General features: G+C 39.9%; 2 protein-coding genes across 5 annotated transcripts in view; one reads left to right on the plus strand and one right to left on the minus strand.

The window, feature by feature from the left end:
• Positions 1-1,304, minus strand: part of EIF2B1 (eukaryotic translation initiation factor 2B subunit alpha) — a 6,166-nt gene extending 4,862 nt beyond the window's left edge. Inside the window, exons 1-2 of the mRNA XM_082417034.1 lie at positions 1,156-1,304; positions 134-291 (exon numbers count right to left, since the gene is read on the minus strand). Coding sequence (XP_082273160.1) covers positions 134-291; positions 1,156-1,168 — 171 coding nt within the window. The 5' untranslated portion in view covers positions 1,169-1,304. The remainder of the gene's footprint in view (positions 1-133; positions 292-1,155) is intronic.
• A 41-nt stretch (positions 1,305-1,345) lies between these two features.
• Positions 1,346-23,243, plus strand: GTF2H3 (general transcription factor IIH subunit 3). 4 transcript variants are annotated; one of them, XM_082418342.1, is made up of 13 exons: positions 1,346-1,459; positions 4,453-4,532; positions 10,024-10,130; positions 10,544-10,710; positions 13,284-13,346; positions 14,239-14,268; positions 14,417-14,445; positions 17,177-17,251; positions 18,030-18,083; positions 20,857-20,925; positions 21,322-21,457; positions 21,571-21,607; positions 21,695-23,243. In XM_082418342.1, exons 1-13 carry the CDS (start codon positions 1,447-1,449, stop codon positions 21,762-21,764), a joined length of 930 nt encoding a protein of 309 aa, XP_082274468.1. In that variant the 5' UTR covers positions 1,346-1,446; the 3' UTR covers positions 21,765-23,243. The 4 variants fall into 4 exon arrangements, with proteins under 4 accessions (XP_082274468.1, XP_082274467.1, XP_082274469.1 ...); XM_082418341.1 differs by lacking the exon at positions 14,239-14,268 and having other exon boundaries at positions 13,284-13,385; XM_082418343.1 differs by lacking the exons at positions 1,346-1,459; positions 14,239-14,268 and adding an exon at positions 1,508-1,532 and having other exon boundaries at positions 13,284-13,385.
• Positions 23,244-24,561: the final 1,318 nt, after the last annotated feature.

Raw genomic sequence — 24,561 nt, forward strand, 5'->3', positions numbered from 1 at the left:
GAAAGGAGACCCGTTCAATGATAACGTGAGGGCTCTCTTCACATTAAAAGGACAGAAAAAGAGGGAGGAGCTGAGCTTGGGGCTGCATTACCTCATGTAGGCACACATCCGTCTTTCACTTTCTACACTTCTAACAGTTATGAGCAGACTTTCCTAACACCTGGAGTGATAGAAGATGACCCTCTTTACCTTTATCTCGCCTCATGTACTCCAGCAAAGTCCGGATGGCAGCTACTGCTGAGGCCATGTCAGGATCTCCTTTCACCTGAGACTTAAAGTATTCAATTAACTCTGGGAAGGGAGAAGAAAGTGATTCATCAAATTAATTTAGCAGGATAGACGACCAGAGAGCTTATCAATGACTGTTGACTTTAAAAAGCAAACTAATTTTAAAAATATTTCCTTTGCAGGGTGTTTGGCTTCAGGGACACCATAAATGTCGATGGGAATAGAGACATCACTTTACTATTTGCAAACCCTTTCTCTCTCATTTTGCAAAAGCTAGCCATGTACAATGGCATAAAATTTAAGCCCCATCAAAAGGTAGTGAAAGGTCATTCTCCCTCGTATCCTAAACCCCAAGTCCGGAAAGAATCCCAGAGCCAACCTCCTTACCGATTTCTCCTGTACCCTCCAGTCTGTGCTAAGTCAAGCGTATGCACCTACATACATATGTACATGTATGTGATGCAGAGGTCCACCCTGCTCTTATTTTTACGTGAAAGGTACTGTATACACATTAGTTTGCCTTTGTTCTTCACTTAATAAAACACCTTGATAACCACACTAGACGGGCAAATCAAATACGCCTTTCTTTTAATTCTAGTACCAGATCCAACAGGGCAGGGAGTCTTACTCATACTTCACATATGAGGAATCAAGACTGCGAAGACCTGCACATGCGTCCGAAGTCTCACTTTTTGGGACGGCACTGGAAAGCGTGGGGAGAGGGTGTGTCCGGGGATACCCCCAGGACCCATTCCCTGGATACAGGAGCAGCGAGTGGTTTTAGTTGTGACTAGAGGAACCACATCCAGCCAAACAGCCTGAGCTTGGAAAGTGACCTCTCCCGGAGCCCAGTCTGGGTGTGCGAGGTGGAGGGATCCCTGCGCGGCTCCGCTTTAGGCCCAGCAGGCCGGTCGCGTCCCAATTTACCCTTGTCATCCATGGTGCCCTCTGGACCGCGGAGCCCGAGGGGCCCAGAGCCACTCGCGCCACTTGGATGGGTCCAGCGACCGCACGGGCTCCGAACCACAGCGACCGACAGCGTACGGCACGGCTCTGCACTCCACTTCCGGCGCCTTGGGGGGCGGGGCTGTGGCTACGGCGCGCGGCCTGAGCCCAGTCCTCCCTTACGTCACTCGGAGGCGCCGGAAGTCGGGGTGCGCCGTATCCCGGAGGCCCGCTTGACTGCAAGTGGCTGTTCGCTGAGGGACAGGGGCAGCTATGGTCTCAGACGGTGAGGGCCGTGCCGGCGGGACCCGGACCCCGGGGCTGAGCGGACTTTACCCGGCCAGGACCGGCCAAATGGAGTATCAATATATTCTGGGGGCTGGGTGGAACTTGTTTGGTCTTAGAGGAGTAGCGAATGTATTCATTCAGTAAATATTTTTGGAGCGCCTCTTGTGTGCCCGGCGTTATTTCATGCCCTGGGAGATACATAGAGAACGTTACAGACTCGTGGAGGTTACAGTCTAGTGAGCGAGACAGACAGTAGGCAAGTAAATAAAAATAATTTCGAAGGGTGACAAGAGCTGTGACGACAATATAAAGTGATGATGGGGTCGATTGTGATTAGGGGGTGATCAAGAAGGAGCTGCTTTCGATAGGGGTCCAGGGAAGACCAGTGATATTGAAACTAAGACTTGAGTGACTTTATGAAGACCCTGTGGCAAGTTGAGCCACTACATTGCAATGGGAAGACGGAAAGGGGGCACCCGGGGGTAGAGGAAGGTGGAGAGACTTTCGTTCACACATTAAGCTACCAGTTATAGAGCCTGATATCTTAAAGGGAGAAAAAAGAGGCCAGGGTGGTGGGAGCAGGGTGGGCTAGAAGGATGAGATCAGAGAGCTAGCCAGGTGCAGGGCCCTTGTGGGGCTTGATCTCTATTTTAAGTGTAATACAAAGCCATTTTAGGGCTTTAAGCAAGGTAGGTTTACTATCTGATTTACGATTTTTTTTTTTTTTTTTTGGCCACACAGTGGCTTACGGGATCTTAGTTCCCCGACCAGGGATCGAACCTGTGCTCCCTGTAGTGGAAGCGTGGAGTCCTAACCACTGGACCTCCAGGGAAATCCCTAATTTATGATTTTAAAAGATTACTTTCGCTGCTGTGTGGGAAATGGACTGCGGAGAGCAAGAGTAGAAATAGGTCCTTTCAGAGGCCATAACAATTGTGCACGCAGCCTTCATCTGTTTTAATCAATATCGCAACCCTGTGAGGGATGCAGACCTGGTATGACCCCTGTCTACAAATGCGGAGGTAGAGACCCAAAGAAGGAAATTCATAGGGACATTCCATGTATATGGATACACACCTCTCCTGACAGGCAACACTTTCTGTTTTTCTCAGGCTTGATAGTAGCAAGGAAGGCCCTGAGAGTTGGGAGGCGGGACCTAATGGAGAATAAGGCCAAAGGCTTTTGGGTAGAGCAGTGAGGGCCTATGGGAGACACAATTATTAAGTGCCTCTTCTGTGCCAGGCACTTTCTTCTGTGATTTATGCAACATTACATTATTCATTCCTCATTCTTTAAGGAGTCCACGGTTTAGAGGGCAGAGTTGGGAAGAGAGATCGGAAACACAGCTAAGTGTAAAATGAGGTAGTGAGTGCTGTCATTAGAAGAGAAGTGAAGCCGTGGATGCTCAGAAGTAGGCAGTGGGGCTTTGAAAAGCCACAGTCATTGGAGTCAAGCAGATCTGTCTTCAAAGCTGGGTGTTAGCTTTGCTACTTGCTAGCAGGCCATGTGACTTAGAGCAAGTTACTTTCTCTTGCAAAAGAGAAATACAGTATTTCCCCTAATCTAAGACAGTATTGATTATGAAATGTGCTTTTATTTTATTTAATATACCACTAAGAGAAAATAAAATGCGATCAGTCATAGTGGTAAGATACCATCCTCGTCAAATGTAAAAAAAAAAAAAAAAAAGAAAAGAAAGGAGGGAGTACATCTTATAAGTGGTGAAACATAGCAAAAGATAGCAATAAGTCCCTTGCTGAGTTGTCAGCATGGGATGGGATGATAGGATTACATGTGCCGGACCTGATGCAGAGGGGCTGAGATTTCCAGTCTCCTGAGATGGGGGAGCCAGGACCTGTTGGAAGACCTAGGGAGGACTTCTGGGTAAAGAGGTAGCATTGGTTTGGGGCCTTAGAGAGTAAATAGGATTTGGGTATGTAAGCAAACATCAAAGATGGGGTGGGATTATCCTGATACAGGGAACAGGGAACAGGGAACTGGAGGATGGAAAGTATGGGGGCAGGAAAGGCATTGTTGCTTTTTGTTATTAAATGAGCATCCTGGGTTTTTCGTAACAGTGTGTGCTTATGGGTTCATATGTCTGTCACCTCAGTTAGAATGTAGGCTCCTTGAGGGCTTGGACTCAGTATCCCCAACACCTAACACTGGTACTTAGTGTAAATGTTTGTTGCATGAATTAATATGTTAAGTTAGCCTCTTTAGTTGTGTGTGTCACTTTGTAGAGAGTAGCCTAATTTTTTTCACAGTAAAATCTTGACATAGCAAGTGCTTTCCACTCTGGTTTTCACCTGTTTTTTTTTTTTCTTTTTTTTTGACCTCACCGTTTATGGGATTTAAGTTCCCCGACTAGGGATCGAACCTGGGCGCTCTGCAGTGAGAGCTTGGAGTCCTAACCACTGGATCGCCAGGGAATTCCCCTCGTTTTCACCTTTTAAAGATTCGTTCCTAAGTATAATTGGCCTTGCTGCTAGGTGATTTGATGGACCTGGAGCCAAATTGATTCTGTGTCTCCCTTTAAATCTACCCCCTGCCACCCCATGCCTGAAATTCTACTAGTGATTCTAACTACTGGTTAATCAGTGCCTTCTGTCCTTGACCAGCCATTTAAAATGCATATGTCTTTGGATTTATAAAATAGATATTTATTGATCATCCACCACATGCTAGGCATTGTGCTCGGAGCAGAGGATAAGCAGTGACAAAAGAAACAAAAATCCCCCCTCACAAAGCTTACATTCTAGTGCATGAAAGGTACAGATGTACAGAAGGCAAGCAAGAGCTTGCTAAGGGCCCCCAGAGCTTTAAATCTTTAAAAGAACTTGGCCTTGTGTTAATTTCATGATTGTAGGATGATAAACATGTAAAGGCATGTAGTGGTGCTCGCTCTGGATTTAATTTACAAATTGAGAATGTTAGCTTTGTTTCACTTTTATGAGGCTAATGTTTTTTATTTTTTGTTAATATTTTCAGAAGATGAATTGAATCTTCTGGTTATCATAGTTGATACCAACCCAATTTGGTGGGGAAAGCAAGCATTAAAGGAATCTCAGGTAAGATTGCTTGAGAAGGCTTTTAGATAATTCTGGTTTGACTGAGTATATGTTTATGTTGCTTTTTTATTAAGGTATAATTTACATACCATAAAATTCACCCATTATAATGTACAGTTCAGTGTTTTTTTTAGTAAAAATTGCAGTAAAGTTGTATAACCATCACCACAATTCCATTTTAGAACATTTCTATTTCCCCCAAAAGTTCCCTTGTGCCTGTTCGCAGGCACTGCTTCTACCCCCTAGTTGTAGGCAACCACTGATCTGCTTTCTGTCTCTATATTGACTTTTCTGGACATTTCATATATCGATTCCATATAATATGTAGTCTTTTTTAAAAAAAACTTTCTGTTTTGAAATATATTTTTTTGAAATAGTTATAGACTCACAGGAAATTATGAAAGTGGTACAGAGAGGTCCTGTGTGCCCTGGCTTCAGCTTCTCCCAGTAGTAACATCTTATATAACTGAAGTACAATAGCGAAACCAGGAAGTTGACATCAGTACCATCTACAGCCTTTATTCAGATCACAGCAGTTCTGCATGCACTTGTGTGTGTATGTTTAGTTCTTGCAGTCTTATCACATGTAAGATTTGTGTAACCCCAACCAGAATCAAGATGACAGAGCTGTTTCATCACACAGGAGCTCCCTGGCGGAGGCATCCTGCATGGTTGCTGTAACTTTCTAGTCCCTGGTACTAATCTACTAATCTGTTCTTCATCTCTAGAATTTTGTTATGTAAATAGATGAGAGAGTATGCAACCTTTGAGGCTGGCTTTTTTTCACTCAACATAATGCCCTTGATCCATTCAAGTTGTTCCATGTACAAAAGTTTGTCCTTTTTATTGCTGAGGAGTAGTCCATGGTGTGATGTGCCGTAGTTTGTGTAATCATTCACCTATCAAAGGACATTTGGGTTGTTTCCAATTTTTGGCTATTACATAAAAAGCTGCTCTGAAAATCTATATACAGGTTTTTGTGTGGATGTAAGCTTTCATTTCTCTGGGATAAGTGCCCAGAAGTGCAACTGCTGGGTCGTATGTTAATCACATGTTTGATTTTATAAGAAACTGCTTTACTGTTTTCCAGAGTGGCTATACCATTTTACATTCCCACCAGCAAAGTATGAGAGGTCCAGTTCTTTGTATCTTTACCAGCATTTGCTGTTGTGACTTTTTTATGTTAGCTGTTTTTATTATTATTATTATTATTAGCCACACCTTGCGGCATGCAGGATTTTAGTTCCCCAACCAGGGATTGAACCTGGGCCCTCAGCAGTGAAAGCACAGAGTCCTAACCACTGGACCACCAGGGAAATCCCTCGTTAGCGTTTTGTAGTTTTCATCAGACAAGTTTTGTAGATTTATACCTAAATACATGTTTTTTAGCAATTGTAAATGAGTAGTATGTTTCAAATGTTGGTTGCCACCTGTTTAATATTAGTATATAGAAATATGATTGATTTTTGTGTGTTGCTCCTATATGCTGGGACTTTGCTTAACTTACTTATTAGTCCTAGCAGTGTTTTTGTAGATTCCTTGGGATTTTCTAAATAGACAGTCATGTCGTCTGCAAGTAGGCACAGTTTATTTTTTTCCTTTCCAATGCACATACCTTTTATTTTCTTCTCTTGCTTTATTGTACTAGTAGGACTTACAGTACTATGTTCAATAAGAGTGGTGAGCGTGGACATCCTTACCTTGCTCCTGATCTTAGGGGGAAAGCATTCAGTCTTTCACTGTTAAGTATGGTGTAAACTGTAGATTTTTTTTGTAGATGCTCTTCATCAAGTTCAGGAAGTTAGTTCTCTTCCTAGTTTTGCTTGGAGATTTTTATCATGAATGGATGTTAAATTTTGTTAAATGATCTTTCTGCATCAATTAATGTTTTTCTCTTTAGCCTGTCAATATAGTGGATTACACTGATTGATTTTCAAATATTGAACCAGCTTTGCATTCCCAGAATAAACACCAGTTGGATTCAGTTTTTATCTATTTTATGATAGATGCTGGTCTATAGATTTTTTTTTTCTTTTTTGTACTGTGTTTGGCTGATTTTGGCTTAAGGATGATACTGGCTTCATAAAATGAATTGGGAAGTGTTTTCTTCTGTTTTCTGGAAGAGATTATTTAGAATTGGTATCAGTTCTTTAAACTTTTGGTATAGTTCTCCAGTGAAATTGTCTGGACCTGGAGATTGCTTTTTGGTGAAGTTTTAAACTACGAATTAAATTTCTTTAATAGTAATTAAACTATTTGAATGATCTTTTTCATATTGGGTGAGTTTTGGTACTATGTAGTCTTTTGATTTTGTCTTTTTTTCACTTCGCATAGTATTTTTGAGCTTCATCCATGTTGTAGCATGTATTGGTGGTTCCTTTTTATTATGGAACAGTATTTTATAGTACGGATATACCTCTTGTTTATCTGTTCACGGACATTTAGATTGTTTCCCCTTTTTGACTATTATGAATAATGCAGGTAATTCACAAACAAGTCTTTGTATGAACATATGTTTGCATTTCTCTTGAGTAGATAGAGACCTATGAGTTGAATTACTGGGTCATATGGTAAGTTTAGACTGAACTTTTTAAGACGTTGCCAAACTTTTCAAAAGTTGGTACATCCTGGGACTTCCCTGGTGGTGCAGTGGTTAAGAATCCACCTGCCAATGCAGGGGACACAGGTTCAAGCCTTGGTCCAGGAAGATCCCACATGCTGCAGAGCAACAAAGACTGTGCGCTACAACTGCTGAGCCCGTGAGCCACAACTACTGAAGCCCACACGCCTAGAGCCCGTGCTCCGCAACAAGAGAAGCCACCACAATGAGAAGCCCGTGCACTGCAATGAAGAGTAGCCCCCGCTCGCCGCAACTAGAGAAAGCCAGCCCGCAGCAACGAAGACCCAATGCAGCCAAAAAATAAAATAAATAAATGAAATAAAATAAAATAAAAAGAAGTGACAAAAAAAAAAAAGTCGGTACACCCTTTTCCATTCCCATCAGAAATGTATGAGAGTTCCAGTCTTTTCTTCACATCCTTGCCGCCACTTGTCTGCCTTTTTGGTTATAGTCATTCTAGTATAGGTGGTAATATCTCATTGTGGTTTTAATTTGCATTTCCCTAATGACTAATGATGTTGAGTCTTTTGTTCGTATGCTTATTAGCCATACATATATTTTCTTTGGTGAAATTTGTATTCAAATATTTTGCCCAATTTAAAAATTTTTAAGTTGGACATTTTCTTAATGTTGTCTTTTTTAAAAATAACTTTATCAAGCTAGAGTTGACATACAATGAGCTGCACATGTTTAAAGTGTTTAATTTGTTATGTTTTAAGTGTTTAATTTGTTATGTTTTCACTTATGTGTACATTCATGAAATTATCACCACAATCAAAATAATGAACATATAGGACTTCCCTAGTGGCACAGTGGCTGAGAATCTGCCTGCTAATGCAGGGGACACGGGTTCGAGCCCTGGTCTGGGAAGATCCCACATGCCGCAGAGCAACTGGGCCCGTGAGCCACAACTACTGAGCCTGCGCGTCTGGAGCCTGTGCTCCGCAACAGGAGAGGCCGCGATAGTGAGAGGCCCGCGCACCGCGATGAAGAGTGGCCCCCGCTTGCCGCAACTAGAGAAAGCCCTTGCACAGAAACGAAGACCCAACACAGCCAGAAATAAACAAATGAATAATTTAAAAAAAATAATAATGAACATATAGATCCATCACCCGCAAAGTTTCTTCCTGTTCCTTTGAATTCATGCCACCCACCTCTCTGCCTGTCCCCTCCCGAGGCAACCACTGATCTGCTTTCTGTCACTATAGATTAGTTTGCATATTTTAGTTATTTATATACATGGAATCAAACAGTTTTTTGTTTTGGTTTTTTTTTTTCTTTTTTGGTCTGGTGTTTTCACTCAGCATAATTATTTTGAAATTTGTCCATGTTGCTACATGCATCAGTAGTTCATTCCTTTTTATTGCTGAGTAGAATTCCATTGTACAGCTAGACCAGTATATCACTGCATATTACCATATTCTCCAGGAAGACTGTCTTATTTTGAACTCTCATCAGTGGTGTATGAGGATTCTGGGTTTGTTTGTTTGGTTTTTTTTGGTACCAACACAAGATGCTGTGTTTCCTTATTTTATCTTTTGCCAGTATGATGTACCAAAATGATCTCAATTTGCTTTTCGTATATTTAATGGTCCTTTGTATTTCTCCTCTGGGGCATTGCCCATTTTTCTCTTTGCGTATTCCTTTTTTTTTTTAATGGTTTGTGGACACTTTATATTAAAGGTTAACTCATCTGTCATACGTTGCAATTATTTTTTTCCAGTTTGTAATTTGCCTCTCACTTTTGTTTAGTCTTTTTTTTTGCCATACAGAAATTTTAATAGGTTTGTTTTACATTTTCAAAAATAGAGTGAGTGAAATTTATCAGTTTTATTTTCTGCCTGAAGTATTTCTTTAAGAGAAACATGCTTGATTACATGATTATAAAAATATCCACCTGTGTTTTTTTAGTAATATTAGTACTTGTCAGAATGTAAACTCCATGAAAGAAGGGGTCTTCTCCTGGCACATAATAGGTGCTCAGGATACTTAATGAATGAATTCAAAAGTTTTACAATTACCAATTTAATCAGTATTTATTAATTGTCTATTCCATGTGTAGCAATAGTTTGCTAGTAATTATATCATAGAAGTTGTGATATATTTGCTATTCCCTGAATGTTATGCAGAAAACATTTGTGGAATATTGTACTGATGTAGAATTGGTTTCATAAGTAAAATTAGAAAACTATAGTTTTCTTTCTGTTTTTCAGGTTTATCCACATTTTTGCTATGAATGTATTTATTTTTGAATAAATAGGTTGTATCAATTAACAGTATAACAGCTGGAAAAATAACAGTGAAAATGAATGTCTTTGCATATGATTTCTTGTCTCAGTTGGAACTTTTGTCTTTCTTGGGTTTATATTTCAAATTGGACTGCTTTCATTTTCGTGGAGGATGGAAATGCAGCCGGTAGACAGTTATGTAAGGGAGGAGAAAAAGTAAGGGCAGTTCTCTATAACCAGTATTAGTAAAGATTGGTGCTACTGACTAAATTACATTTAGGTCAACTCTAGCGCAAATCAGTCATCATGTTTATAAAAAAGGACCGTATCTCCTTACTTCCCCAGTTCCATCCCATCCCCCAACAACAATTCTTCCTTCATTTTGCTCTGCTCCGTGGGATCTGACCTGCCATGTGTTGTTTTTCTAAGCAAGTCAGAAATGGGCAAGTCTGTGCTGTTCAGAATTGGAAAGCTGTAGGTTTCAAATGTTTTTGCTTATGACTTTGGAGGGGGGGAGCTCCAGAGCAAATTTTTAGAAGTGAATAATTGTCTAAAATTTAAATGAAATCTTAATCATTTCAAGACCTGACATAGCTATTTGGATAGCTAATTTACCTTTCTTTTGTCTTCTGTTTTTCAACAGTTTACTTTATCAAAATGCATAGATGCAGTGATGGTGCTAGGAAATTCTCATTTATTCATGAATCGTTCCAACAAACTTGCTGTCATAGCAAGTCACATTCAAGAAAGGTATGACCATTATGATTACTCTTCCTGTTCAGTGCTTAGGGACCCTTGGACCAGATATTACTGGGGTAGATAAATATACCTCAAATAATAAACTAGTAGTAGGTAAGAGTTTGGTATGAAGCATTTCAAGAGACTGTAAAGCATTTCAAGAGACTGTAACCCAGTACCTTCTTTATTCTTCTCGTTTTTTAAGAAAACAGTGGCATCATCAAAACATTCTGTGGTGGTAGACTCATGTTTGCCCATTTGCCTATTTTCTACATTCTTTAAAACTGAAATTTATTATGGAATCTTGAGAATCTGGAATTGGTGTGGTTTTTGTTACCTCTGCCGGATTTCATTTTGATGTTTAGTGAGGGCTCCAAGTCCTCGTGTAACTAGGCTCTTTTTGGTTTTTTGTTTTTCTGTTTCAGCCGATTCTTATATCCTGGAAAGAATGGCAGACTCGGAGACTTCTTTGGAGACCCTGGCAACCCTTCCTCTGAATTTACTCCCTCAGGAAGTAAAGATGGAAAATACGAGTTGTTAACAGCAGCAAATGAAGTTATTGTTGAAGAGATCAAAGATCTAATGACTAAGAGTAACTGCTTTCAGCTTTTTTTTTTTTCCTTCCATTATTCCTATTTGCAAGTGGAGTTGAATGTGGAGGTCCTTGAGGCTTTGAGTCCAAAACTTTGAGGATCTCGATACTATTTACTTCCTTCTCTTGTCTTGTCTTTTTTTTTTTTAAAGGAATTCCTTTATTTTTATTTATTTTTATTTATTTATTTTTGGCTGTGTTGGGTCTTCGTTTCTGTGCGAGGGCTTTCTCTAGTTGCGGCAAGCGGGGGCCACTCTTCATCGCGGTGCGCGGGCCTCTCACTATCACGGCCTCTCTTGTTGCGGAGCACAGGCTCCAGACCTGCAGGCTCAGTAGTTGTGGCTCACGGGCCCAGCTGCTCTGCGGCATGTGGGATCTTCCCAGACCAGGGCTCGAACCCGCGTCCCCTGCATTGGCAGGCAGACTCTCAACAACTGCACCACCAGGGAAGCCCTCTCTCTTTTCTTTTAAAAAATCTTTTCCATCAAAGCCTGTGCATTAGTTGCCTGACCTCTGCAGCATTGACACTGTTCGCCATCCTCTGCTTCTTAAAGTACTCTGGTTTCTGAGGATAGCCTGTTGACCTATTTTTCCTCTTTTTTGGACCATTCTTTCTTCCACTTCTGACTTTTTCTTCTTGTTTCTTAAAAATATATACATTTTTTTATTCTGCCGGGTTATTTTCTTATTTTCTCCCTGTGCGTGTTCTCATCCACTCTTGTCATTCATTATCATTTATGTATGAACACTTCCCAGTCTTTGTCTCTAATCTAGCCTTTCTTTCAAGCTGCAAATGTCTCCACTTAAATGTCCCACAGCCTCATTAACACGGCCCAGACCAGTTTCATTATCTTTTCTCTCAGTTAGACCACCGTTTCCATTTCCTATTTCTGTCACCCCCCAGCCACCTACTTTTCCAAAATTTTCTTTTTGGACTCCTTCCTCCTCATCCAACATCTAATCAGCTATGAGATCCTATTAATCTGTCCTCAGCAGTATCTCCAAAGTCTGACCCTTTGTTACCTGCCATGTAGCTGAGCCTTGGCCGTGCTGACATTTTGGGCCGGGTAATTCTTTATTGTGGGGCTTTCCTTTGCTTTGAAGGACACTTAGCACCATCCCTGGCCTCAACCAACTGGATGCCGTAATATCCCCCGGTTGTGAGAACCAAATGTCCCCCGTGGGGCACAGTTGCCCAGGTGGAGAGCCTTTGCTCTAGATCGTTGTTATCAACTTCTTAACCGACTCCGGTCTCTCTCCGTTCGAGTCTTCCCACTCAGCCTCTAGAGGTATCATCCTAAATGTCAGAGCTGCTGTTCCCGCCCTTAAAGACCTTTTGCTGATTCCCTGTTGCCGGCAGGCAGTGGTTTCAGTCTGTCTCCTGTGTCCAAATCACCTGTGGGGAAAAGGCAATTCTAGAGACAGAAAGTGGATTAATGATTTCTCCTGGGGCTGGGGAGGAGCAGAGAAGTGATGGGAATGGGCCCAAGTGATCTTTTGGGGTGGTGGAAATGTTCTACAATTGGATTGTGGCGAGGATTTACATCCCTATAAATTTACTAAAAATCATTGACTTGTGTGCTTAAAAAGAGATAATTTTGTGATCTGTAAGTTATACCCCAATAAAACTGTTAAAAATCACCTGGAGGGCTTGTTAAAATGAAATACTGAACCCCACTCCATAGTTTCTGATTCAGTGGGTTTAGGGAGGGCCCAAGAATTTGTGTTTCTATTGAGTTCCCTGGTGATATTCCTACAGCTGGTTCTCGAATCATGTTTTGAGCAACCACTGGCCCCCAGGGCAAAGTCCCAACTTCTCAGTATAGTGTTCCAGACCTTTCCTGGTCTGACCTCCCCATGGGGTGTCAGCGCTTCTGGACCAGTTGCAGGCCCTGTTCGCACAGCGTGTCTATCTGGGCTCCCCACCTTCTTGCGCTGAAGGTGTAGAATTTTGATTTTTATGAGAGTGACTGTTTTTCACTCAAGTCTCCGAATAAGTTGTAAACCTCGTCCCTGCCTCCCACAGCCAGGGCGCTTTCTCCAGTCCTCTTTTCACGGCTTTCCCAGGCAGGTGGGAGGCGGTGGGAAGGGCTCGGGGCCTGGCCAGGGGCCACTGTCCAGGCTGCCTGCAGTTGCACAGGGCCTCTGCTACCACTTAGGTCATTGAGCAGCCACAACCTTTCCCAGTAACACCAGGATATTTTTTATTATCTGTTTTTTATAACATAAAATTTACCATTTTAACCATTTTTAAGTGTACAGGTCAGTGGCGTTAAGTACATTCACGCTGTTGTGCAAAATCACCACCGTCCATTTCCAGAACTGTTTCATCATCAAAAACTGAAACTTTATACCCATTAAACAACAACCCCCCATTCCTGCCCCTTCAGCCCCCAACCACCGGGGTATTTTAAATTGAGAAAATGTTTAAAAATTGCTTATCTATGTTTTTAAACCCAGTTTGAAAATGTCATCTCATTTCATTCATGAAGAAGAATGCTTTGGTTTGAAAATGATTTTAGGTCAAGAAAGTACCTAAAAATTCCCTTTTTAATGTTTTTTATTATCTACAGGTGACATAGAGGGTCAACATACAGAAACTCTGCTGGCAGGATCTCTCGCCAAAGCTCTTTGCTGTATCCTTGGTGTTTTAATCATTCAGAAGGTGTTTTTTTGTAATAAAGAGATCTGAACTTGTGATAGTTCTCAGAACCTTGGGTGCCCATGTTAATGGAAGGCATGAGTATTCTAAAGTGGTAGATAATCAAAAAATAGTTTATCTTGGCTTTGATATGTTTTTAGGACAAGCTGTAAGAATGAGAAAACTCTAGTTTCTCCAGTATGTCTTGCTCATAATGCATTATTCTTCAGGATGCTTCTTTGCTTCCTATTAGACAAATGAAAAAAAAATTTTTTTTGTCTCTCTTGTGTTGGAAGCAGGGTTTGATTTTAAAAGCCATTTACTAAGCCTGGTGCTTATTAAATGAGTAGCTGCTTCTCTACAGGAGAATGCGTTATTTTGCACACCTTTATAAGCACTTTGATTATCTATGTTTGTGTGATATTTTCTCAGTGTTAAGTAATTTAGTTTGTTAGTTTTGTACAATATTGAGTCTGTCCAGACCTTGACTGGGGGTGTCTGATCATCTGGGTATGCTTTTCAAATTCGTTATCTCATTTGATTGGTGTATTGATTTACTTGTGTTCCCAGTATTCAAATCCAGGACATGGTGGATAATGATAGAACAAGCAGGTGGATAATCAAAGAACAATCAAATCTACTAATTTTAATTTTTTGGGACAAGGATCATATTTTGGTCAGGTTACAAAGCCCATTTGATTACAGAGTTAGTAATTGGAAGCTCCCAATCACTCTTGTTTTATGTGTTTATTGTGGGCCTTGGAACTTTTCCTTTTTTCAGCTGGGTGGATGCTGGATTTATTTAACTAAAATTGAGGTTATTTTTCTGTTTACTATTAGTATTTATGAAATAATATTTTTAAATTCCTTAATGCTAAGAAAATAAGACATTCATAGAATGAACAAGGATGTTAAAGGTAGGCGCCTACATTCTTCTATGAGACTGTAATCTTTATTTTACTACTATAACTTTGAGGTACTGTTTAAAAATTGGTGAGAAAACCTTATATGTAATATGTTTAATAAGATTCAGTTAAATTGTAAACTGTTTTTATCTCTTTACAGATAATCAGGAAATGAAATCAAGGATATTGGTAAGATTAAAAGATATCAAAATGATGTTTTTATACCAGCTAAAGCCAATTAGAAAACGTAATGGGAAATAAGACCTATTTGTAATAGAAACAATAAATATTAAGTACCCAGAATTAATTAACAATCAATACGTAAAATTGATTATGGTGAAAAACTAAAATTCTGAGAGACATGAAAGAAATGGAGAGCCATATTTTTTTTCTTTTTAAAATTTGTACTTTATTTATTATTATTGTTTTTAACATCTCTATTGCAGTATAATTGCTTTACAATGGTGTGTTAGTTTCTGCTTTATAACAAAGTGAATCAGCTATACATATACATATATCCCCATATCTCCTCCCTCTTGTGTCTCCCTCCCTCCCACCCTATCCCACTCCTCTAGGTGGACACAAAGCACCAAGCTTATCTCCCTGTGCTATGTGGCTGCTTCCCACTAGCTAGCTATTTTACATTTGGTGGTGTATATATGTCCATGCCACTGTCTCACTTAAAAATATGGAACGCTTCATGAATTTGCATGTCATCCTTGAGGAGGAGCCATGCTAATCTTCTCTGTATTGTTCCAATAAAATTTGTACTTTTTAAAAATTGAGGTATAGTTGATATACAATATTGTTTATGTTACAGGTGTATGATACAGTGATCCACAATTTTTAAAGGTTATACTCCATTTATAATTATTATAAAATATTGGCTATATTCCCCATGTTGTACAGTGTATCCTTGTAGCTTATTTTATGCGTAACAGTTTGTACCTCTTAATCCTTTACCCCTATATTGTCCCTCCCCTCTTCCCTCTCCCCACTGGTAACCACTAGTTTTTGGAGATCCATATTTCATTCTTTAATGTCAATTTTTCCAATATTAAACTGTAAGTTCAATGCAATCTCAGAATATTAATCAGATTTTTTTTTCCTGGCAGAGTGGGGGGATTTAAGAAAGTCAACAGTTTATTTGAAAGAATAAATCAATGAGAATAGCCAGGAGCTTTCTGAAAGAAAATAGTAGGCAGGAACTTGCTCCAGTTGACTTAAAGAAAGACACACAATGTAAGAGTTGTGAGTTGTAAGTTTTATCCAGAGTCTTACTGAGGATTATAGCCCAGGAGACAGCCAGTCAGCTGTGAGGAAACTCCCAAAGAGGTAGGGGAGAAGCCAGTTTATGATTTTTTTGGCTAGGAAATTCATGCAGTCAAGCATATATCTTGGTAAAAGATTACTGCTAATCACGAAGAACAGATATCTCAAGTTAGTGATTTTAGTGCTTTTCTATTTCTTTTTTCAATTCTTGCCTGCGAAGAGGCAAGAATCTGGGGTCATTGAAATTCTTCCTGAGATATGCATCTAACTATCTAAAGGCCTATTTATCCAAAGCACAGATTCCCTCATCCTGTTTTTCATCCTGAACTCCTCTCAGGGTGGGCAGCTGCAGTGAGTTCCCAGTTAACCCTTGTAGAACTGGGTAGTGAGCAGTTCTCTTTGTTCTTCTTTGTGCACACTCCTTTAGGCATTAAAACACATTATAAAGCTACAGTAACTGTGGTTCTGGTATAGTGGTAGGCAAACAGATAATGGAAAAGACTAGAGTCCAGAAACCAGGTACACAGTGGGGTTTGACATGTGATAAACGAAGCACTTCAAATTAGTGGGAGGGAGATGGATTATTCAATAAAAGGTACTGGGCCAGTTGATTGACCATTTGCGGGAAAGCAAAGCTAGATCTCACTGCTTATACCTAAACACATTCTAGTAAAGATCAAACATTTCAATGTAAAAATTCAAGTCATAAAAGCTCTAGAAGAAAATATCTGTTTATAGTCTTGTGTTGATGAGTATCTTGCTAAGCATGATTTGAAACTTTAAAAGGAAGCGTAAGACCTCAAAAAAATAAAACCCCCAAAACAAGGATGGGAAAAAAAAACTATTAAGAAAAAGTACTTTCAGTATAGCTACCTGACAGGATTAATGTAATATTTCTAAAATAAAAAAGAGCTCTTGAAAATTAATTTTTAAAAGTCAGGGTTGACTCTAAAGAAACAAGTGGGAAACGAGCAATCGGCAGAAGAGGAAATGAAAATGACCCGTTAGCATTTGGAAATACGGTCAGCCCTACTAGTGGTTATTCCCTTGCACCGCCCATGGGAGGATAAACTGGTACAGCTTTTCTGGAGGGCAGTTCGGTAATATGTATCAAAATTAAATGTGCAGACACTTTAGTAATCTCACTGATTATTTTAGGAGCTAATCGGAGAGTTGTGCAAAGGGTAGATGAGAGTGTTCGTTAGAGCATTGTCTAAAACCGGGGTTTGGAAACTGCTTAAGTGTCTTCTGTAGATAATTGGTTGAACAGTGGAAATCTATGAACTCAGCATGAAGGATGGGTACATCCAAATTTATTGGTGTAAGATTTTCCCCCCAGATATTGTGGCCTGAAAAAGCAGGTTGCAGAACACTAGATGGAGTATCACCCTGGGGGGTGTGTGTGTGAGTATATATACATGCCCACATAAGTGCTCTTTAGAAACTATTAACAAGGGTTCTTTCTTGAGGGATAGGATTTGGGGGAGATTTTTGCAGTCATCTTTACAGTTTTAGGTATTATTAAATAATAACTTTAAAGACAAATTAGAAAGATGATATTGGTTGTAATTTGTAGTATACTGTGATGACATTTGAGTGAGAATACTAGGATGTGGCTGAAAGGTATTAACATGGATGTGATTTTTAGGTGATTAAGGCTGCAGAAGACAGCACGTTGCAGTATATGAACTTCATGAATGTCATCTTTGCAGCACAGAAGCAGGTGAATTGAGAGCCTTCTTTTTAAAGAATATTGGTTTCATAATGAAGGAGTTAATTTTATTGTTTGAATGACCTACTTAGAGAGGTATTCTGACTAGATACTTATTAAGGGATTGGGAATCTGGAATCCATATTTTGTACAATACTAATCATTTCTCTATTTTGGGTCCTGGACCCTTGAGAATCTGATGGGTCCCCAGAAAAATATGCACTCAAACAGTTTTGCAGATAGTTTTGTGGAATTCCTGTAACCCATTTAGCCCATCCTTGGACCCCAGGCTAAGAATTCTAGGTTTTATAGTTTGCTGCATACCTTGCTTCAATCTCTCTGTCTCTTTGCTTCAGGCAGGTCTTATAAAGATTTGATATTTTTACTTTGCAAATAACTGAAGTGTTCAGATGAGTTATCACTAACACGTTTTCTTCTTTGATATGGTCAAAAAACAACTTCCTTAAAACTTCAGTTTTAACCTAAAATGCTGCTATAGCCATGTAAAATATTCTCCATCTTGGAGTGGCAGCATGATGTAGTGAAAAGACCATGGACTTTGGGGACAGGCAGACTGGGGGTGACAGCACTGCTTCCCCTTGGCTCTGTGGCCACCGCCCGGCCAAGGCCTGGGTGCTTCAGCCGTAAAATGCAAATCAGGTATCTACCTTGCAGAGTTACTATGCATATTAAATGAGCCATTTTAAGAATAGAGTCTGGCATATAGTAGGTTCTCACTGTAAGGTAGTCATTATTATTCCTATAATATTTTTTGAAATGTTCATTTCAGAATATTTTGATTGATGCCTGTGTGTTAGACTCCGATTCAGGACTCCTCCAACAGGTATATTTTATTTTATTTTATTTTTAAAAATAAATTTATTTATTTATTTATTTTATTTTGGCTGCGTTGGGTCTTCGTTGCTGTGCACGAGCTTTCTCTAGTTGCAGCGAGCGGGGGCTATTCTTCGTTGCAGTGTGCAGGCTTCTCATTGCGGTGGCTGCTCTTGTTGTGGAGCATGGGCTCTAGGTGCGCGGGCTTCAGTAGTTTTGGCTCGCGGGCTGTAGAGCACAGGCTCAGTAGTTGTGGCGCACGGGCTTAGTTGCTCTGCGGCATGTGGGGTCTTCCCGGCCCAGGGCTCGAACCTGTGTCCCCTGCGTTGGCAGGCGGATTCTTAACCACTGCGCCACCAGGGATGCCCAACAGGTATGTTTTAAATGAATGCTTGGTGTTGGTGGTTATGAAAGCACGGTGTGTTCTCTTACTTATTGTTGAATGCTTTTCATCCACCAGTCTTCACACATTTTTATTTTTTAATATTTTATTTATTAATTTATTTACTTATTTAGGCTGTGCCGAGTCTTAATTGCGGCACGCGGGATCTAGTTCCCCGACCAGGGATCGAACCCGGGCCCCCTGCATTGGGAGCTCGGAGCCTTACCCACTGGACCACTGGGGAAGTCCCCACACGGTTTTAGGGATTAGCCTGTATGATGCTTTAGATTAGAGCACCAACATCTCTCTGGTTTCTTTGATATTTTTATTTACATTTTACATAATGATTTTATTGAATTTTTAAAAGTAATTCACACATTAAAACGAATTCAAGCAACACAGAAAAGTATTTTTTAAAAGTTAAAAAAAATATCCCTTCAAATCCTATCATCTGAAAGTTACTGTTGTTAGTATTAGGTGAACAGCATGACAGATCTCTCTGTACATACAGATGGAAGAATAGATCACTAAGCAAAGAATTTTATAAAAATAGGATCATATTCCAGATCTGCGCTATTCTTTATGGTAGCCATATGGCTCTTGAGCTCTTGAAATGAGTCTGATCTGAATTGAGATGTGCATAAGTGTACACACTGAATTTCAAAGACTTAGTATTGAAAAAAACAATGTAAAATATCTCATTAATGATTCTTATACTGATTACATGTTAAAATGATAACACTTTGGATATATTGAGTTAAATAAAAATGCTCTTAAAATTAATTTTATCTCTTTTTTTAAAAATAAATTTATTTTTTGGCTGCATTGGGTTCTCCTTGCTGTGCACGGGCTTTCTCTAGTTGCAGCGAGTGGGGGCTACTCTTTGTTGCAGTGCACGGGCTTCTCATTGCGGTGGCTTCTCTTGTTGCAGGGCAGGGGCTCTAGGTGTGCGGGCTTCAGTAGTTGTGGCACACGGGCTCAGTAGTTGTGGCTCGTGGGCTCGGGCGCAGGCTCAGTAGTTGTGGCTCATGGGCTCGGGCGCAGGCTCAGTAGTTGTGGCACATGGGCTTAGTTGCTCTGCAGCATGTGGGATCTTCCTGGACCAGGACTTGAACCCGTGTCCCCTGCAATGGCAGGCAGATTCCTAACCACTGTGCCACCAGATGTTATTTTTAATCAAAATATGAAACTGAATTTTACTTTAACTAAAAAGGGAGAAGGAAAAAAAACGGAACTAAGACTGAAGAAATTACTAAACTTTTGATAAATGTTTTTTGACCACAAGAAATATTATTTCCTAAAAGATCAGTTAAAAGCACAAAATTGTAGAAAACTTTGAGTTTAGGTTACTGCTGGGGATGTGTGGGGAAGGGGAGATACAACCAGAAAGTACACCAGCTTCAAAGGTTCTAGAATTATCCTATTTCTTAAGCTTGATGGTAAGTGCATGGTGTTTGTTGGGAATGTGAGAAGGTACAGCCACTTTGGAATACAGTCTGAAACTTCCTCAGAAAGTTAAATGTAGAATTACCAGTTGAGTCCACAATTCCATTCTTAGATATATATTTAAGAAAAATGAAAACGTGTCCATACAAAATATTATACGTGAATATTCATAGCTGTGCTATTCATAATAACCCAGAAATGGAAACAAGTCAAATGCCCATCAGCGGACGAACAGATAAATAAATTGTGGTCTATCCATGCAATGGAATATTATTTGGTCATAAAAGGGAATGAAGTACTGATACATGCTACAATATGAATGTACCTTGAAAACATTATCCTAAGTGCAAGAAGTAAAAGGACACATATTGTCTGATTCCATTTATATGAAGTGTCCAGAATAGGCAAATCCATAGAGACAGAAAGCAGACTAGTGGTTGCCAGGGGAAAGGAGGGATGGAGAATGACTGTTAATGGGGATGGGATCTCTTTTTGGGGTGATGAAAATGTTCTGCAACTAGATAGCGGTGACAGTTGCACAACTCTGTGAATATTCTAAAAACTAGTAAATTGTACACTTTAAAAGGGTGAGTTTAATAGCATGTGAATTACATCTCAAACTGTTACTAAAAGATACAATGAGAATGAATAAACATGGCAAGAATAGAAATTTATCAGTAGCAAACAAACAGGAAAAATGGCTTGTACTCTTATACTACAATCTGCAAAGGGTGAAAGGGTGTGGGCCAAGGGGAAAACGCAAGATATTTGAACATCTGGAGAGGTAGCTGCAAGTTTCTGGTCCTCCCGCACTCTGGGAAGAGATTCCCTTTTAATTCGCTGTGTCGTATCTTCCTCTCCTTTTGGAGACCTGAAGAGTTGCTGGTGAGAATGACCTCCCCCTGGAAAAGCTAGTTTCCAGTGCTAGTTTGGCTGAGAGCCCTTTGTCTTGCAGGCTTGTGACATCACAGGGGGACTGTACTTGAAGGTGCCTCAGATGCCCTCTCTTCTGCAGTATTTACTGGTAAGGAAATGTCAACAGTGAACCTAATGCCCTGAGTCCAGTGAGACCCCTGTTTCCTGGGGAATGAACGGGAGTAAGATGGCTGATGCCTAGTACCTGGAAGAAAGGGGCAGAGGGGTGACCTAGGGAATTCAAACTTAAGGGAGTCTTTGGACCCTGTAAGCTGTATGCGGAATGTTGTATGACTGTTGACAGAACAGTGCCTGTGTGTGGTGGTGCTCGGTAATTGTGGAATGGATAGAAACACATTTCTAATAGTCTATTTCTCATGGACTTTCAAGGAAAATCTAATTTAGTATTCTCAGTGTTTACTGGCTAATATCTGAAATCTATGTCCTGGCTTCGGGTTGTTTTCCCCCATGTTTTAAATAAAATTTCCTTTTTTTTTTTTAACAGTGGGTTTTTCTTCCTGATCAAGATCAGAGGTCTCAGTTAACCCTCCCACCCCCAGTTCATGTCGACTACCGGGCTGCTTGCTTCTGCCATCGAAATCTCATTGAAATCGGCTACGTGTGTTCTGTGTGCTTGTCAAGTAAGTTCACGTAGCGCTGAGTTTTTCTGTGTTGTGGAGGAGTGTGCAGAAAACATCTTCAGCTGTGTGGCTGTTAGACTGTCCTGTTTATTTTTCGTTTTTTCAATTTGCAGTATTCTGCAACTTCAGCCCTATCTGCACTACATGCGAGTAAGTATCTTTGAGGCTGTGTGGCTGGCTTGCCCTTGATAGAGATTTAGAGCATTAAAAAGTATTTTCTTCTCTGTATTATTTCAGGACAGCCTTTAAGATTTCTCTCCCTCCTGTACTGAAGGCCAAGAAAAAGAAACTGAAAATGTCCGCATGACAGTAGAAATTGTCTCCCCATCACTTAGCGCTATTAATAGAAATTATACGGCAGAACCTTTGTTAGGAAGGCTCTGGAAAAAATAGAGAGATGTGTAAGATAAATGTTAATGAACTTTCTTACAGGAAATATACTAAAACATCATCCTCATCCTATGCTTCTTGGGGGCTGATTGATTTGAGGGAGTCATTCTATGCAATATACCCTAAAATTTCTTCTGACTGGTTTTTGTCCAGAAATGGAGGAAGAAAACACAAATTTGTGATTTTTTTTTTTTTTAATGAGATGATTGTTTGTCAAAGCCAGTCTGTCCTGATTATAAGCGTCAGAACCTACCAAGTCTAGGTTCTTACTGTGAAACGTATGACGTGAAATTTGAACACAGTTTTGGAAAAAGTGACTATTTATGGAGTAATGGCATTAATCAAGATAGAACATGTTACTTGAGTCAACACTTAACTTCGACAGTAGTCACGTAAATAAAATCCTTGTTTTCTAGATTGAGATTTAGCTCCAGATATTAGCAGATACTTATTCTTTTGTCTGACATTAGTACATGTTTGGACAGAGTTATCCAAATGACAGTTTGTCACTGAATATCTCTAAAATCTGATTTTAAATGAGTAAGGAGAGTGAGTGCAGTAGTCTGGTGGGAACTTCTTCTTTAAGAACAGTTGTGTGAAGAGCTTATTTGTGAAAGCCAGTGTCTGGGTTCTGAGGGGGAATTTCTTGGAGAGAATGGTTTCTGTACAGTGAAGTGTTGACCCACACAGAATTCATCCCTTTTTTAATGAGGAGGGGGAAAGCATTAGTACTGGAGAACTGTTCTCTAGAAGCTTTGGACTTAATACTGAAAAATTCTATAAGTTCCAAAGAAAAATTATTTGCAACAATAAAAAACTTATTTTTCTATATAACCTTGAAGTTATTAAAAGTCCTTTTAAATTCCAGCAGAGTGTAGGAAGCGTTTTTAGGAATGGTGGCCAATTTAATTTGTTTTTAAAAAGTAATTTGACAAAGACCTATTTGTGTATACAACCTTGTATATAAATAAGATTTTAATTTTCTCTTGATACCATCTCAGAAACTGAGTCTCATTTAAGCAGTTTGGTGTTTGGTTGGATTATTTCAGTCGATTTTATATTCTGGATTTACAATTTTGTTAACAAACACACAAAGATTTTGGTGATCACTTTGCAAGTATTTGCTAATCTTTAAGAATCTGTTTGTCTTTTAAAAATAATATTTAATATTTCACAGCCTAACTATGTGTAATGGAGATCTCTATTTTAAGTCTAGGAAACAAAGCATCATATATCTAAAGATGAATAATTTCAAACAAGCTGATAAGGTTTTTGTTATTACTTTTTCATTTGACATGTTTTATGAACTGGCCTAATTCTGTTTAAATTTTATTTTTAACAGTTGTGTTTGTGGTTTATTTTGTATAAATGTTTAGAATAAAATAATTTAAATTTTCATATTTGCTTATTTCCTCTCATTCATTGTTTATTTCATGCTCATTCAATTCATCTTCAACTCTGTACTTTTTACCTGGATTTGGTCACATGTCAGACAGTTTTTCATTCAACTCTGAAGAACTTTAATTTCAAATCTTGCCAGAACTCTCACAAAAATATTGTTACAAATACTATACGATTATAGATTGGTATGAAATTTTTAATACAAGATTTCTTACACACCATACATGGATTCTCTCAGTGAATTGGTTCACCACCGCTCTGATGGCTAACAAAATGAGTGAACATTTATTGAGTGCTTACTATATGCCAGGCATTAGCCTAAGCTCATTAGATGTGCTACCTCACTTAATTCTCACACAATCTTATTTGGGAGAGACTATTATCTCCTTTTTAAAGATGAGGAAGGACTTCCCTGGTGGTCCAGTGGGTAAGACTCTATGCTCCCAAAGCAGGGGACCCGGGTTCCATCCCTGCTCAGGGAAATAGATCCCACATGCTGCAACTAAGAGTTCACATGCCACAACTAAAGATCCCGCATGCCTCAATGAAGATCCCGAGTGCTGCAACTAAGACCTGGCGCAGCCAAATAAATAAATAATAAGGGGCTTCCCTGGTGGCACGGTGGTTAAGAATCCGCCTGCCAATGCAAGGGACACGGGTTCAAGCCTTGGTCTGGGAAGATCCCACATGCCGTGGAGCAACTACGCCCGTGCGCCACAACTACTGAGCCTGCACTCTACAGCCCACGTGCCACAACTACTGAGCCCACGAGACACAACTACTGAACCCCGCGTGCCTAGAGCCCATGCTCCGCAACAAGAGAAGCCACCGCAATGAGAAACCTGCACAACAAAGAGTAGCCCCTGCTCACCGCAACTAGAGAAAGCCCGCACACAGCAACGAAGACCCAACGCAGCCAAAAATAAATAATAATAATAAAGATGAGGAAGCCCAAGCTTAGAGAGGTTAAGTGACTTTCCCAAGGTCACTTAATGTAGAAGGACGGTGAAACTCAAACCAGGCAGTCCGACCTCAGAGCGTGCACCCTTAGTTACCGAACTATAATAACGCTTGAGATACTTTGAGGCTACTGAGATAAAAAGGCATATTTTTTTCAGGCAGAATTTTGATGCTTTTGCATCTCTCCTAATGCTGGGCAAAACCTCTTGTGTGTTCTTTGATAAGACCTGCTGTCGGAGTTCTGAGAGCTCTGTGTGGTACAAACAAAGCCTTCAAAAAACTGGGAGAATAAAAACAATTCAACAACACAATTATAGCACTGCAGCCTCACCCCCTTTTTGTCCCTCCCCCCA

This window comes from Balaenoptera physalus (assembly GCF_965194825.1).
Source record: "Balaenoptera physalus genome assembly, chromosome: 12".
Classification (NCBI taxonomy): Eukaryota; Metazoa; Chordata; class Mammalia; order Artiodactyla; family Balaenopteridae; genus Balaenoptera; species Balaenoptera physalus.